This window comes from Lepisma saccharinum, chromosome 13 (genome assembly GCF_977018435.1).
Source record: "Lepisma saccharinum chromosome 13, izLepSacc3.1, whole genome shotgun sequence".
In the NCBI taxonomy this organism is placed as follows: domain Eukaryota; kingdom Metazoa; phylum Arthropoda; class Insecta; order Zygentoma; family Lepismatidae; genus Lepisma; species Lepisma saccharinum.
This window is the reverse complement of record NC_139241.1, coordinates 23,817,084-23,834,900: the sequence shown is the minus strand read 5'-3', so window position 1 is coordinate 23,834,900 and position 17,817 is coordinate 23,817,084. Positions and strand designations below refer to the sequence as shown.

The following is a 17,817-nucleotide window of genomic DNA, read 5'->3' as shown; positions in this document are numbered from 1 at the left end:
AAGGCACCATGTGTCACTTAGTTGGGAACTCCCCCTGTAGCGCGTCGCTTCGGTCTCAGCACACTTCCTTTAAGGAGCTTTCCGACCGAAGTAACAAGTAGCACGCGAATACGCCATATGAACGTGTCGTTTGCTGTTTGGACCCTCATGTGCAATGAATGCTATTTTACAGTCTGGAAGTGTGTGTCACTAGTGTGACTGTGAACATCCCGTGTCGCTTGTCCCATTGGTTTGAAAGTTGCCTTACACTCATGTCGATTGCACTATGAAAGTTTTGTGGGGTTCCCTTTGTCGTTTCATGCAATCATCATCATCATCATCATTGCCGCGATTAGTTTAAAGCGGAAGAAAAGAGACGGTAAATATAAAAAATACATATGCTTCAGTGTGTATATCTTTAAAAGAAATGATGATGATGATGATGATAATAATGAACCTAATTCATACACAAAAATTTAGTTGCCAAGAACATTCCACGCGTATTTTTTCTCCCGTATTATTAACGAAAGTATGACGATAACAGGACGTGGTCGACTGTCTAGACTGTTCGTTAATATCTTCGCGACCACTGTACCAAATATCATAGCAATTATTACATTCATAGAAATGCTTCATGTAAAAGAATCAGACGTTGCAGCGAAAACTCCATGTACTTCCATTATAAGCAGTCGAACACCAAGCACCGGGGTCAACACCAGCGCCTCTAGCAGATCATTTTCGAGTGGAACCAGCCAGAGAGCGCAGAACCATGCCGTTTTCCACACTACGTTATTCTAGCCGCTGTAGTTTTGGTAACCCCCAAATTTTTAAAACCAAATATCTCTGATATCGTGTTAGCCCAATCAGAAATAATTGTTAAAACATTTTGGCCATTAAGTGTAGATTCTGGCCCAATATCGTTTTTGTTTAGCTTATTCATTTGGGAGACCAACTCGACATACGCGATTGCTGCATTCATTTGGAACGTGGTGGGCGAGCCAGAAAAAGCCATTGTCGTCGAAGTGGATCTCGTTGAGCTTGGAATGGAACGGAAAGAAACAGGTGCAAGAGGAGTTGATGCCACCACATGTAAAATACAGTGGCCAACCTAGGAACGATTTTTCGAATTAAAATCACTCAAGCAAACCTGATTCCTTATTTCATCATTGTTTATTTCTTGTTATAATAATATAAATATATAATAATAATAATCCGTTGCGCAACAGCCCAGGAAGGGCCTAGGCATACCTACCGACTGCCGGTCTCCCTCCCACACTTTCCTTCGTCACCTCTAAGCGTGGAGATCTTCAACCAGTATTGGAACAGTCGGGGGGTCAGCCCGACGAATCCCCAGCCGTTGTTGTAGATCTTCTTGACCGGGTTACGCTCACTCACTCGGAGCTTCCCAATTTCCTCACGATGGTGGGTTGCCACCGGCCCTATACGTAGGCCGAATAAATTCCGACCAGAGCCGGATTCGAACCTACGCCGTCCCGCAGCGAACGATCTCAAGACGAGTGAACGCCTTAACCCGCTTTTTTTTTTTTTTTTTTTTTTTTTTGTACTCCTTCAAACATCTTCAGCTAATTTTTTTTTCTTTTTTAATATTCTTTATTTTATGCAGTAGGGACTACTTACATGATCCTATGATAACATTACACATATATCAGATCTATATTACATAATTAGGTGTATTTACAAGAAAAGGGCCTGCAAGAAATTTGCATAGAGTGTTTTGCGGTTGGCTTGGTCCATCTGGTAATAATTCTCACTGTAGTGATATTGCAGCGAATTTTGCATTGACACTGAATTATGTCCTAAAATATAATAAATATATTGGGCTACTAAAAACTGGACCGCTCTTACTTTAGTAAGAGGGAAGAACACAAAGTCTGGTAACAGTAAATGATCTACAGTAAATGTATCGGGCGATGTTCTACATATAGTACCAAGGCATTTACACAAATACTTCCATTGATCTACCGTTGCGGGACATGTTACGAGGCGATGTCGTAAAGTGTCTTCAGCTTGATGACAATTGGAACATACAGCACTGTCAGTCATTTGGTATCGCCACTTTCGAGCACCGGTCGCAATGGCATCGTGAACTACTAGGTACCACAAAGATCGAACGCGGTTAGAAAGATGAGAGGCAGATATATTTCTCCATACGTTTGACCACACTACATTAGTTCGGAGAAGCACAATTCGTGGCTGGTGGTGTAACCTGCAAGTCAATTGGTTATAGAAAAATTTCACTGTCATCCCATCGACATCCATGTGAGGTGAACCGATGAGGAGATAGCAAAACTCGACAAGAGTTGTCCTCAAATAGTTGTAGTGGGAAGGGATCTTCCCTGGATAAATGGGTGTTCGCAGTTCCACTTCATCTATCAGAGTATGTAGTAATCTTGCTGTTAAACTATCAGGGTATTGCAGAAGCAACTCAATGTTCCGTTGTAGAAACAAGGCTGAGGCTTGTCTCTCCACTTGGCGCAAGTTCAGGCCTCCTTTACTTGCTGGGAGGCATAACGTTTCATGTGCGACATGAAACAAATGTGCATGCCATATGAAGCGCGTTATCATCTTTCGTACTTGCGCCGCGTCTTTCGCAGTAACAGGCAAAACTTGCGCAGCATACCACAACTTCGATAATGCAAACATGTTCACATACTGTATTCTAGAGCGTAAGGATAATTGTCTATAACGATTCATGTTCAACACTGCCTGGATTTTTGGGAGAATAGTTGTAAAAGTTCTGGAGACAGTCTCTGTGATGGTCGTAGTGAAGTTTATTCCCAAAATTGTCACTTTATCAACAATAGGTATAGATACAGATTCAGTCCACAGAGTGGGGTTACACCCTAGGGGTAGGATTTTAGATTTCTTCTGGTTCAAACTAAGTCCCGTCTGCTTTCGTAACGTTTCAAGTACGGCCTCCATACGAGTCAAGTCTAGCCGATCTTTCACGATTACGGTCACATCATCTGCGTACGCACATATTTTGTGGTCTCTCCCAAGAAGCTGGAGTCCCTGAAGTTTTGCATGCATCAGTCGTAAAAATGGAGCCAGAGCTGCGCAGAATGCAAATAAGGAAAATGGACATCCTTGACGAACAGAGCGCTGAATAGAAAAGGCTTGCAACAGAAAACCATCGATAGATAACTGAACTCGAGCTTCTCTGTATAAACTCTGTATAGATTGTACAAAGAAATCACCACATCCCACTTTACCAAAGTATTGGAAAAGATAGTCATGTCTGAGGGAGTCAAAGGCACTTTTGAAATCTAACGCCACTAAAGCAGCTTGAGAACCTTCAATATCTTGCATAGAAGCGATGATGTCACGTACACTAGTTAGAATGTGACATATTTTACCACTTGTACCATATACATATTGATACGGCCCTAATAAAGTATCCGCAAATTGTTGCAACCTTCGGGTGATCAAACGTGCAAAGATTTTATAATCAGCACATAGCAATGTGATTGGCCGGAAGTCTTCTGGCTTTCTGGGCTGAGATATTTTGGGAATCAAAACCATAACACCCGTGAGACTCGTTCGTCCAAGGCGTTTCTTCGTAAATACCTCATTGAGCCAGCGTGTGAACAGTGGAGCCACCGTTGTCCAAAAGGTTTGGAACAATTCTATCGGGACACCATCGATTCCCGGAGCTTTACCTCTTTTTCCACTGTGAACAGACTCGTACACTTCTTTCTTTGAGAATGGCTGTTCTAAATAGCGACGGTCATCTTCCGTTAACATAGGAAGGTCCATCCCTTGCAGTGGAGTGCGACGGGAGCTTTGATCTTCCTTCTCTTTAAACTTATCTGCATAAAAGTCCCGTAAGTACTTTCGTATTAACTTGGGTTCGGTTAGTCTTCCCGTGGCTGTATCGAGACACGTTATTCTCTTTCGCTGTGCACTGCGTCTCTCTGCTAACACCTGCACCAACGAGGCTTCTTCTTGTGCATCAAACATAGGAAGACGACTCCTAACATTGTAACCTTGCATACGCTCTCTGTGCATGCTCAGCAGCACTGCTTGCACTCGTTTCACTTCTTGACGCACTGGCTTCCCTTGTATTAGCTGTGTTGTTAGTTCGTGAAGCACTCTGTAGTAAAAGTTATATTTCTTATTGAAATCTGCGTATTTGTCACGACTATATGCTAAACAGAAATATTTAATGGAGGGTTTCAGAAAAGTGTCCCACCACATAATAATGTCAGTTTGACGTACGCTCATTTCTTCCCACTTCTTCCATTTTTGTTTAAATTCGGTACGAAATTGTTCATCTTCCAATAACCTTACATTGAACTTCCAAAATCCCCGCCCTCGTCCAACTGAAGGTACATCCAAACTCATGTCGAGTTGGACACTTAAATGATCACTAAAGCAGGTTGGGAAAATTCGAATCGCAGATATGTTGCTAATCATGTGTGCACTAACGTAAAAACGATCAAGCCGACTCGCTGTGTCGGCACGTATGTATGTGTAGCCGTCTATATTCGGACCTTTAGCCACCCAAACATCGTGCAGTTTAAACCCTTCAACCAGCGCCTGCAAGCTAGGTGATGTATGGAATCCTGGATATTGGTCCTGTCTTCTGAGAGTACAATTAAAATCACCCACCAGCACAATGTTTTGACGGGAGCCACCTAATGCCTTCGCCACGTCTGTAGCGTAAAATATGTTCCGAGTATTTCTAGCGTTGGTACCTGATGGTGCATAAACATTACAAAACCATATGTTTCCTATTTGGATACATGTGATACGACCAGACGGGTGATGGTAAACTTCCGTTATATGGAGGCCTGATTTCACAACTATGGCGGTTCCTAGAGAATTGTGAGTAAAATTGTTATACACGGTATATTCACTGCCCAGACAGAAATCATCGGTCCCGACTTCTTGCAGGAAAATTACATCCAGGTGACTTTGCTTAATATAGTCTAAGAATGCATGATGCTTGACACTAGATTTCATCTTGTTAATGTTTATTGTTGCAAAATGATATATGGGGGTCGTCATGTGGGATTCTGTACTAGTGTACCCGGTGGGAATGTTATGTGCATTTACTGACGTAAAACTATTTACCTTTTTCAATTTCACTACGACATGCGACAAACACAACCCTAATACCATTATAACGCGGACAACACACTTCATAACGAGGATATGGTAGACATATATCACACATTGACGTCAAGCGACCAATCAGAGCCGCCACTAGATTTCGCACTTTGTTCTCTTGTCGCACTCATCGTTCTACGCAGTCGCCGAGACACTGGAGACACCGAACGATGAGGGCCATCTTGCCGCCGTGTCGACGCCGTATCGTTCGCAGGGAGACTGCGTTTCTTCTTCTTTTTTGGTTCCTTCGTTGTTTTCGGAAGAGTGCCTGATGCGGGGGACGCCGTCTCGGAGTTCCCACCTTCACCTGCATGGTCATCATCTGCCTGCTGCATCGGACTATTGGGCACCTCGAGGGTAACGTCCATTGTTTCTTCCCCATTCTTCTCTGCTACGTGGGCTGCTTGGTTGACATTAACTTGGTCCACACTGACGGGGTTAGGAACGTCTGCTGTTGTCTTGTTTTCTACACTGGGTGGTAAAGTGGAATCTGGTACGGTATTTTTAGGTACACCCTGTAGTGAAGCTTGTACGTTGTCCTCAGTTTCCTGGTCTCCGGAGCGTTTCAGATGCACAGGTAGTATAGTGGGTGTCGGGGTCATCATTTTTTCAGCAGCCGGCACATTCCTCGGGACAGGACGCGCCGCCCCGGCATAGGACGTATCTTCGGGTTTCTCTATTTGACGACGTCGGGACGGGCAGGTAACGTAAAAATGGTCACTAAGGTCACAGTAACTGCAAGTACGGTCTTGCCCGCTATATGTCACCCAGTATCGTCCGCCACTGATTGTGACGTACGATGGGATCGCACGAGTTAGATTCATTTTGGCGATTTTACGGCCAGTTCTTACCGGATAAATGTGATCACTGGAATACCGTTCATCGTCCAAGGATATTATCTGACCGTACGTACTCAGGACCGATCGAATGGCGTCATCGGACAGTTCACTCGGTACAACGTGCACTCTAACTATCACGTAATTTGCATCCGCCCACGTAACAAGCACTGGACAATCCCCGTCTTCGTCACTATATTTATATTCTCCGTTTGACTGTAGCAACAACTGTTCACACACTACTTTCGATAGTAGTTTCAGAAAGATACAACGTCTATAATTGTCTACTTCAATACTTACGACTTGTTCCGGTTTCAATTTCATGGTCTTGCTGATCCAATTGTGTATTTCCGTCGAAGTTGGTTTCCTTCGCACTTGACTGAAGTTCAGTTTTAGTGTATTCAATCTCTTGATTACCATGTTGGCAGCGTCGCCGTGGTTCACTTCAACCGGACTCGCGAGTAATACGCGCTACGTGACTTCGAGCTATTAGAGAGACGCGCAAACACAACCGTCTCAGACCACTGCTCGAGCCAGACTGTCGCTCGACTACGGAGGAGGACTAATATAAATATATGAAGACTTAAAATACGTGCCAGAAACATGAATAAAACACATTTATTTTATTGCAATTAATGATCATTGATCGTGTGTAATTTGTTTGCAAGAAACTTTCCAGAAGAAGGTAACAGTAAGTTACCTTGTAGCAGTACAGGTAACTATAACTGAGTTACTTTTTAAAATAAGTTACTGTAACTCAACCTTTTGAACCAAGTAACTGTAACTCAGTTACTTTAAAAATTAACTTTCCGAACACTGTCACGAAGCCAGTGGTATCTATGGAAACGTGAAAGCCATTCTTCATAGAAGTTCGGTTCTAGCGAATGCATTGGCCAATTCTGAATTTAGTAACAAAGTAAAGTTTCTCTTAAGAAATCAATGTGCTAATTCCATTAGTCCACTCCTCATTTTTTTAATTATACTCATCGCTGTCTCAACTGGCGGCTGACCTACATTTTGCTACATACCTCCTTCTGTCCACCAATCGTCTTCGGGGGTGTGTGCCTCGATGAGTGTCAATAACCTCAGTTGCGAAGTAAAAGCTGTAGGGGTAACATCGCTTTGCCGTTACAACGTTGCCATGCGTGCGTCTGTTTAGGCAGTTGTTTTTATTGGCTTGTTTGAACAGTGTTTTGATGTTTTGCGTAAAACTCATTTTCCGTACATCGTGTACTATTGTACAACTTTTATCCAGTAACGGCGGTGATCAACTTTTTCTCTTCCCCGTTTTGCAGTATATTTGGCAACATGCTGAGTATCCGATGCTCTTTTGTTTCGTCCCGCCAACAACGTTCGGTACCTTGTGACACGAAAATGCCCGATGTCAGTCGAAGAAAATTCAACTGATCGCTAATTCGTTCTTTCCCAGCCGCCAGGTGGAAATGCGAGCAGCATAGCACAATCCTTACCTTGTACAGCCTGTCTTGGAACAGGGAGCAGATGACGATCCCCTGAGGGCTGACGGCGTCAAACATCTTTGCCCCGTCTGGTGTCTTGGCGATGAACTTGGAGGGTTTGCAGCAGGTTGACTCCCTCTCGAAGATAGCAAGCGTTTGCCCAGGCGGACACTGCACGTCCATCTTCTGCAATAATAATTAACGTTTTTCCGTGTGATTAGGATGAATCTCCTTCATTAGATTGATTGAATAGCTTTTATATTACTGTTATCGACTCCTTAGCAGCAACTAAATAAAACTAGTCTTCAAGCATACAATTTCAAATCCATAGTTGAAGGAGTGGGACGTCGAACCCTGTTGTTCTTAGAAAAAGATATTTACTTAAATTGAATAAATTTTGTGTTTGCTGTTACAAATGGTTCATTAATATTTATTGCTATTATTGTTCCTTGGATTGATCTTGACTGACTTTTCAATGGCAGCCAAAGTTGCCATTCTATTTGAAGTAACAGAAATAATGAGTTTTGCGACTGCAAATACTGTTACGCTTAAATTCTGCTGTGTGTCACAACAGACTTGGGTTATTTCAGTGTCTACTTCACTATGAAACTACACCAAAGTCGGTCATGAATATTGATGTTTCATAGTATTGGTGTTAAAATACCTGATTCTTCTAGTTTTAAAACACCAGATTTGGTGTTGAAATCCACGAATATTGGCATTTTAAACCATTAAGTTTGGTAAGGAGAAATTTTCAGCGAAAAATGCAGGCTCGATCAGGACTCGAACCCGGGTGTCTGGCATACCGCGCCATTGCTCTAACTCTACGTAGTACAACTTCTGTGTGTGCCTAATCTACAATTATTAACATCTCTACGCTGGGAGGATCCAGGCAACGTCGAAGTCTACTGTGTTTCAAAGGCAACAGATCCCGTTGTGGTAGCACTGGCAGAGACGATTCCACGCAGGTAAAACAGCGATATCGAAATATCAGGCGAGGCCAGGCCGGCTCAGTAGCTCAGTGGTTAGAGCAATGGCACGGTATGCCATATACCCGGATTCGAGTCCTGGTCGAGCCTGCATTTTTCGCTGAAAATTTCTACGTAGTACAACTCCTGTGTGTGCCTAATCTACAATTAAGTTTGGTGTTGAAACTAAGAAATATTTTAGTTTTAAAACAACAAGGCTAACTAACTAACTAACTCTCTAGCCTTCTTAAACCCAAAGGTTCATGGCTGCAGCAACACAGGCCTTCCATCTGTCCCTATCCTCAGCAAGATCTATATACTCTTTTCCATCCCTACCGATTTCCTTTAGGTCCATCTCAACGTTGTCCCTCCATCTTCGTCTTGGCCTTCCTACAGGTCTCTTACCATCAGGTTTCCCAACAAGAATCCTGTAAATTCCTCTTTCCTCTCCCATTCGTGCCACATGGCCTGCCCACCTAAGTCTTCTTGATTTAATTATTCTAATAATATCTGGACATGAATACAAATTGTGTAGTTCTAAATTATGTAGTTCTAAATTATGTAACCTTCTCCACTCACCTGTCTCCTCATCCCTTTTAGGTCCAAAGATTTTCCTAAGGATCTTATTTTCAAATACTCTTAATTTATGTTCCTCTTTCAATGTAAGGGACCAAGTTTCACATCCATATAATACTACAGGCAAAATTACTGTTTTGTATATTTTAACTTTTAGTTTCTTAGATATTAAACGAGAAGACAAAAGTTTATGAAGAGAGAAGTAACATGCATTTCCTGAATTAAGCCTACTTTTTATTTCCTCTTTAATATCATTTTCATTTGTTAATATTACTCCTAAGTATTTGAATTTTGAAACTGTTTCAAACGAGTTGTTATCAATAATTAGATTTTGATTGTTACCTAACACTTGGTTTCGGCCTGTAAGCATATATTTAGTTTTCTCCTTGTTAACTTCCAAACCTATCTCTTTAGCAGTTTTGAAAAATATTTTAGCATTATTCTTAATTGTATTCACATCATCCCCCAGTAAGTCTACATCATCTGCATATGCTAACAACTGAGTCACACCATTTAATTTAAGTCCTTCCTTAGTTTCTTTTACCTTCCTAACAGCATATTCTAAGGAAAAATTAAAGAGCAATGGAGATAATGCATCTCCTTGTTTTAACCCATCATGAATTGTAAATTTGTCAGACATATTAATACCCCCACGAATTTTACTTTCTGTTTCACTGGTGCATATTTTTATCATACTAACAAGCTTCTTAGGTATTCCAAACTCTACTAATATATTATATAATTTATTTCTTTTGACCGAATCATATGCTTTTTTGAAATCAATGAATAGCTGATGGACATTTTGATTATATTCCCACTTTTTTTCAAGTGTCTGTCTGATGTGAAAAATTTGATCTGTAGTTGATCTGTTACGTTTAAATCCACATTGATAATCACCTATAATTTCATTAGCATATGGGGTTAATCTTGTTAAAAGAATGTTAGATAATATTTTATATGTTGTTGAGAGTAGAGAAATTCCACGGTAATTATTGCAGTTCATTTTATCACCTTTTTTAAACACAGGAACAATTATGGTTTCTTTCCACTGTTGAGGGATTTCTTCTTTATTCCATATTAAACAAATTAATTTATGAATTTGACATATTAATGAATTTCCACCATATTTAATTAACTCAGCTGGTATTAAATCAATGCCAGGTGCTTTGTTATTCTTTAGCCTTTTAATAGCATCTTTAACTTCAGTCAAGTTAGGTTCTGGAACTAAAGGTTCTGCTGTGTGTACTTCATTCACTTCTGATTTATCTCCTACATGGACATTTAAAAGGTCATTAAAGTAGTTCTTCCATCTATTTAGATTATTGCTTGGGTCAGCTAGAAAATCACCGTCTTTATCTTTTATCAAGTTTACTTTAGGTTGCCACCCCTTTCTAAATTCAATTACACCTTTATATAAATCTCTGATATTTTTATTTTTGCTGTTTGTTTCAATTTTGTTAATTTTACTTTTCAAGTAATCTCTTTTTTTTTACTTCTAAACGTGCGGTTAACTTCTCGCTTTATTCTATTATAATTGTTTAGATTTGTATCATCAGAGTTATTTAACCACCTAAGTCTAGCCTGATTTCTTATTTCTATTAGATTATGACATTCATTATCAAACCATGGCTTACTTTTTCTCGGTTTATGGTATCCTATACTTTCTTTAGCTGCTGATTCTATTGCATTACGTATGTGCTCCCAATTCTTATTTACGTCGGTTTCATTTATATTTTCATCATCATTTAAAACCTGCAAAACATCAAATCTATTTGACAGTTTAATTTGGTAATCTTTCTTAATTCTTTCATCAGTAAACTTTCCTGTATCAAATTTTAGAAATTTTAGATTTTGTTGCTTATGATTTATCACTGAGAGTATTTCTCTTAATTTAGCAATTACTAAATAATGGTCACTGGCACAGTCCGCACCTCTATGTGTACGAACGTCAATTATACTAGTATGTCTTCTCTTATCAATGAGAATATGATCTATCTGATTAAGAGTTTTACCATCTGGAGAAGACCAGGTATATTTATGGATATCTTTATGTTTAAAAGTGGTACTTTTCACAATTAAATTCTTTGAGGTTGCAAAAGTAATCAATCTTATACCATTATCATTACTTAATTCATGAAGACTTTCTTTACCAATCGTGGGTTTAAATGTCTCTTCTTTGCCAATCTGTGCATTACAGTCACCTAACAGAATTTTCATATCATATTGAGAAAATTTATCAAAGACCTGTTCTAACTCTGTATAAAAATCATCTTTAGTATTATCATCTTTATCTTCCGTTGGTGCATGTATGTTTATTAAAATAATTTTACACCACTTACCCTGTAAAACTGCATACAACAAGGCTAGTGTTGAAATTCAGGCACATTGGAGGTTTAAAACACTAGATTTGGTGTTGAAAGTGAGGAATATTGGAGTTTTGAAAAACTAAGAGTGGTGTTGAAATTCAGGAATTGACGATATATCACACTAATCTTGGTATTGTAGAAAATAAATGTGTGTGTTATCGAGCACGAGGTAAGGAATTCTGTAACATCATTTGGTGTGGCTACTGAGCTGCCACCCCTTTTGGTGTTGGAGAACTGGAATATTCTTAACAGTATAAGCTTAGAAAGGCCTAGAAGACTGAAGTTACCGGGGTGTAAGTACTACACGGAAGAGTGACTAACATTTTGGTGCCTGTAGAAAGTTACTTTTTACTACATTTCTTCCATTACATTAAAAACTGGGCATTATACAAGGGGTGATTGATAAAGTATCCAAAACTAAATAATAAATGACAACCTTTTAGTTCAACTAGCACTTCTCGATAAGAGTTGTACGTCTTCAGTTAAACTGTTTCAAGAATTCCTGAAAATAATGAATATATCAATGTTGGTCAATATTTCTTTCAGGTTCGGAAAAATCGCGTGGGGTCATATCTGGTAAATAAAGTGGATGATAGTGGAATTCGAAGAACAATTTGTGAATTTTTCCGTTTCACTTTCTTTTAAGGGGGGATATTTTCTTCACTTTCATTCCACTGGATAATATTTCGACAAGCCCATATCAATCTGGTAAAGTTGCCGACAAGTGTTATAATTGTTTTCAAAACTATGCCATTAACTTTGCCTTCTTCGGTGGTGGAGATAAAATGAAAGCTATAGATTCAGTTCCGTTTAAATTCTGTGTATGAAGTTGAAAATAAAACTTAGGTACTTTTAACGAATTAAGATCGGAAAACGTCAGTTTTACACCTCTCAACATTATCGTGAGGAATAATGCCCAAGTAACTCTGTTTTTCTGTGAGGCAAGGCAAGGACACATAAAGGTTGCAATGAATTTTGTGGAACAATGTGTCTTGGTGGAAGTTTAATGGGGATCAGATTATATCTGCCTTTGTAGAGTATTAACCGGGCGCTCTCTTGCCACACCACCTAAGTTGTCCTGTCGACACTGTGTCAATACTATCATGTTGGGTATATTCTGTGATGGAACACTGAAGCATTTATTACCCAAAACTGCTCTTTCACTTCAGAACTTTGCAGGTGAAAATCTTTGAATTATAATGTGTCACACAAAATGTTACAATATTTCTATTATTTAAAGTGAAAGCTTGTCACCACTGCTAGTATGTCACTAGTGCCTTCCCGATGGCGCAGCAGTGGTAGCGTCGTCGCCTCGTAATCAAGGGGACCCGGGTACAATACCCGTTGGAGGCACATAGTGGTTCGGATCCCATTTTAAACTGTAGGTCCAGTCCCGATAAGCCATACTTTGCATAAAGTGGACTTAAAACAACAAATCAAATCAATAGTACGTCACTATTCGTCTATTTGATATCCAGATTTAGGAAGACGAACTCCCTGTCTTCATGTCGGTGTCCGTGGTGGAATGGTTAGCGCAGAGCGCTACAACGCCAGAGATATCGGGTTCGAATCCCGGCCTGGGCATTAGTGTTTGTGAGTGTCCCTTCATCAATTTCATCATATCGTGTGAGTGCATCAGCGTTTAACCCAGTTGAGAATATTTTAGTCCTCCGACATTACAGTTATGCTATAAAATAGTTATATTGTAGTTATGGTAAGGGGCAGGACCAATGTAAATGTGACGGGTGCAAAATTCAATCAATCAATCATCTATGAGTCCGTGAATGATTGCCATAGAGAGAATTCATTTGGTTGGATTTACTTACTCAGTGCAGACATAATGTCCCACAAAGCGTTTTGGCGCCAAAAAAGTTTCATGTGGGCTTTTCTTTTTTCTTAATTCTCTAGAAAGCTCGAAATGGCATCGTTCAATTAAGAATAACATTCTTTAGGGTTTCATGTAATCGAATTTGCGAGAATCTTGAAATCGCAAAGAAATATATCAAAGCAATCCCACGTAAATTTACATTGAAGAAAGAAGTATGCATAATGGCTAATTACCTGGTGGAGGATGTCTGTCTCTGTCTCCACCCTGAGGATCTCCCTCCCGTTCTTGTCGCCTTCGTGGATGGTCAGGCTGAGGGACTTAAACCAATCTGGGTGTCCTTTCGCAAGCAGAATATCTTCCCCCCGCTCATTGAAGATCCTGTAGTGGTTTTCTGCAAAGAATTTGAATCGGAGTTAAAGCGAATTCATGTAATATAGAATAGAATAAAAAAAAAATATTTACTTAAGAGCAAGGTTCCGCCTTAGGCTGCTCTGCCACCTAACTCTGGAAATTAATGTTACAATATATATAGTCGAGCGGGTTAAGGCGTTCACTCGTCTTGAGATCATTCGCTACGGGACGGCGTAGGTTCGAATCCGGCTCTGGTCGGAATTTATTCGGCCTACGTATAGAGCCGGTGGCAACCCACCATCGTGAGGAAATTGGGGAGCTCCGAGTGAGTGAGCGTAATCCGGTCGAGACGACCTACTATAACGGCTGGGGATACGTTGGGCTGACCCCCCGACTATTCCAATACTGGTTGAAGATCTCAACGCTTAGAGGTGACGACGGAAAGTGTGGGAGGGAGACCGGCAGTCGGTAGGTAAGCCAAGGCCCTTCATGGGCTGTCGCGCTAAGGATTATTATTATTATATATATATGACATTAAAATCAAACATATAACATGAATGTTTAGCATCTGATTAACAATGAAATTTTTTTTGTTCTACAGGAAAGAATTAAGAACAATAATTTTAATCAGTGCCGTCCATTTGGTGAAAAACTAGGGAGCAAGAAAAGTTTACTTTCTACAGGTAGAGAGACCATAGTGCAAAGTCAAAGGTATCAAAAAGTAGGGAGGGGGGCAACTGCCGCCAGTGAATTTAATACAAACAATCGAAATGGGAGAGAATGTTAAGTTAATTGAAACAAAAGGAATTACCCGGTGGAGGCACATGGCACAGTGGTTCGGATCCCTCTTTAAACTGTAGGTCCAGTCTCGATGAGCCTTTCTGAGCATAAAGTGGAATAAAAATAACAATTCAATCAAACAAAAGGAACGAAACTGCAAAACTTTTATGTCTAAAAGAAAGAGGTTTTATTTCATTCCTTCGTCAATAGATTGCATAACCGATAGAAGGAAAGCCAAATGGACGCAATAACTGAACTGACAATGGCTTGCACTTTGTCTCTTGCAGAATACACGTATAGAAATTCTGAAATATTTGTAAAAATGATTGTTGAGTTGGTGTGAAAAGGTATGTGTATGTACTCAGTGAGTCAAAAATCTCCGAAGAAAAATAATGGCAAGGAAACTATATGAACAGCTTGTAAATGTCAGCAAAATTATTACCCAAATTATCCCAGGTTGAATTTGAATGTTAATGCGAAATTAGTATGGAACTCACTTTGAGTTATTATTTGCTAAGTGCGACAAATTTAATTTCATTTGCAAAAAAAATATAGCATTGAACAAGGCATTAGAAACGAAATCATTGGTAAATAGCAACACTTCAAGGAACGGCCTAGAACAAGGAGCATGTCCATGAAGAGGGGGAAGAACGTTTTCAGCATGTATGTATAAATGTTATTATATTCCCATATTTATGCTACGTTTCAGATGTAATAACTTGTTGCTAGCATTATTTTTGTTCACATACATTGACAATGAAATGTGTCAGTTTTACGTGAATCAGTCTGTATAACAATCCATAGTATTTTCGTTCATTTGGACGTCAGTATATAAGACAAGACAGCTTTTCGTAGGAGAACCTGAAGTGGACTTACCTCCGGTGACTCGTACCTTCTCCTGGATGGTGATCTTAGACATTGACCGCAGAATGTTGAAGAATGTGGGGAGAGGGGCGGTCACCGTTTGCCCTGCCCAGTTGGTGGACACCGAAGCAACGGCTGAAAAACACAAGATTGCTTATTACTAGAGTTCGGAAGTTGATGACATAAAATATGTCAAAAAATGACCTATAGAGTACCCTTAAAATTATTTTAAAATAACCCAAAACATAATTTTTGCTCTGAAAATGAAAGCTTGATTTTTTCATAAATTTTAAGAGAATAGTTGAATAATTTGATAAAACCTGTTGTTTGGCTGTTTAAATTAGTGAAGCGAAGGGGGAAAAAAGCAATTAAGTGCTAATGCAGTTTTGCTTTCTTTTTTTACTTCAAGGTTACATAACATACACCGCAAGGTTTTTCTGTAAAGTCATTCACTTCCTTTCAGAGTAGGCCTTCCAAGATACGGTAGCCGGCCAGAACTAAAATACAGTTGTGTTTCGCACACATCAGTATTTTGTTTTATACAGGGAGGCCTTGTCACTGTGAAGGACTTTTCATTTAATGGAAGAATCACACTGTAATTGTTCGCGACAACCAATCATAATGCGCAGCGTTTCATGGATGTATCTGATTAAAATCGTGTGCAATGGCATGCGAACTTTTCTCCCTAGACATCACTTTGATCTCGATGCGTTACCGATGCGCTAAACAAATTTTAAGACATTTTTCTAACACCTCGAAAAGGAGCAAATTGGTACAAGAATTCAGTCATAACTTTTTACTGGTTAAAGATACGTCGAAAAAACCTTCACCATTGCATTTCCCGTGAAATTCTAGCGTGATTTGATATATCATATTACCCCCTTCCCATTTAAAATTCTGAAGTTGAATTCAAGATGGCGGACATCAAGATGGCCGCCGACCGTGCGGGTGGCATCAATGTGGTTCCCCCTTGGCCTGGCAAAGATTGGTCATCACCATTTCCACGTTGCGCGCTGCAGTGGCCTTGTACCGAGGGTGTTAAGTGACTTTTTGAGTCACCCTGTATTATGATTAATTTTATTTTAAACCACAGATTAAGGGGCTTCACGTAAGGTATTTTAAATTTGATGGGGGAAATATAAATTTTCCACAACTAATTATTTAATCCAATGCAAAACAATTCAGTTACAGTCCGGCCAAGGAAGACGAAACTACCTGGAAAGGACGATTCCAAACGCGAGAGGGGAAGCAGGGAGAAGCACTCGCCGAACTACCCTGTGGTATTTCGCTTGTGTGGGTTTGCTTGTTGTGTTTATTACCGTTTTCTGTGTTGTGTATGTGATGGCTCTTACAATTGGCAAAAAAACGTTTCGAAGTGGAATGAGGAAAATTGGGACGTTTTGGCCCCTGTTGCACATTCTACAAAACACCCTCGTTTTGCTAGAAAATGTCACAAGCCATTCAGTTACTACATTTATACTTATAATACTATATACAACAATATTATTATTATTAAATACTATCCTGATTAATGTTATGTACATTTGTGCTAATTATAATATTTACTAAGAAGATCAATTTAATTGAAAGATCTAAAATTAAGCTACTGCTTTACAAACAAGTTTATTTTCTAATGTGACGATATGAATACTTTCCTGATATGTTATGTTTGCTGATATAGTATATGACTGGCTTACCTAACCCTTACATAATTCGTAAACATCTCTGTATGTACACTATCTACCAAAAAGTAATTGGGCACCTATGATGGTGGTTAATTTAGTATCTAATTTGAATCATTTAGTATCATTTAGTGGGACCACTTGTGGTTGTTCGTGGCACAATGAACTCACAGGCATTCTGTACAATACTAGACAATGAAATGCTCCCAACCTTGTGGCGTTTTTACGGAATGGACCCCTGTTACTTCCAGGATTACAATGTTAGGTGGCATGTTTCGGAGGCTACTATGCAGTGGTATGCCGACAACAATGTTCACCGATTGGTCTGGTTGCACAGAGTCCTCATCTCAATCCCATAGAACACCTTTGGGAGGCATTGGACTGGCGGGTGAGGTCTCGGGAGATGCGGCCAAATTCCATTGTCCAACTGAGTGAGATCTTGCAAGAGATCTTGTATTTTGGCGGCGATGTTACTACGTTGAAACTTCATTGCCGTTTCTACAGCAGACGATTTTCAAGGAACCCGCTTCCTGTCCAAAGCTCCGTCACCCCTATTTAGCCACTGAACGCTTCCGGTTGACGTATGCGCACTTCCGTCCATTGTCTCGGCTAAGGCAGCCAGACAGTAATAATAATATTATGCTTTTCCATTGAATGTATTTTCGATGAATGGCGAACTTGCTAAAAGGACCATCACAAAAAATTTAAATATGTAAGTTACGCTAGCACATGCATTTAAAATTTACGAAACAATATGAAAGGAGAAGAATAAACCTCAAAATTGAATAAAAATGCAATAAATACGGGGAAAAAATACTCAAAAATTACCCGAAAGCCAAAGAAGGCCGAAAAATTGAAAATGAAAACATTGTTTTCAGGGAACGGACTGATATCAGGTTTAGCACTGTTTTCAAGCCTCAGATTTTTCACTAGTTTCCGAACCCTACTTATCAACCTTTATATAATTAGAAAACATCTGTTATAGCTAGAATGCACA

At 39.7% G+C, this 17,817-nt stretch overlaps 1 protein-coding gene across 1 annotated transcript in view; it reads right to left on the bottom strand.

Annotated features, from left to right (window-relative positions):
- The window catches only part of LOC145996897 (uncharacterized), a 78,659-nt gene that overhangs the window by 16,865 nt on the left and 43,977 nt on the right, over positions 1-17,817 (bottom strand). Inside the window, exons 3-5 of the mRNA XM_083133457.1 lie at positions 15,151-15,273; positions 13,377-13,534; positions 7,418-7,591 (exon numbers count right to left, since the gene is read on the bottom strand). Coding sequence (XP_082989583.1) covers positions 7,418-7,591; positions 13,377-13,534; positions 15,151-15,273 — 455 coding nt within the window. The remainder of the gene's footprint in view (positions 1-7,417; positions 7,592-13,376; positions 13,535-15,150; positions 15,274-17,817) is intronic.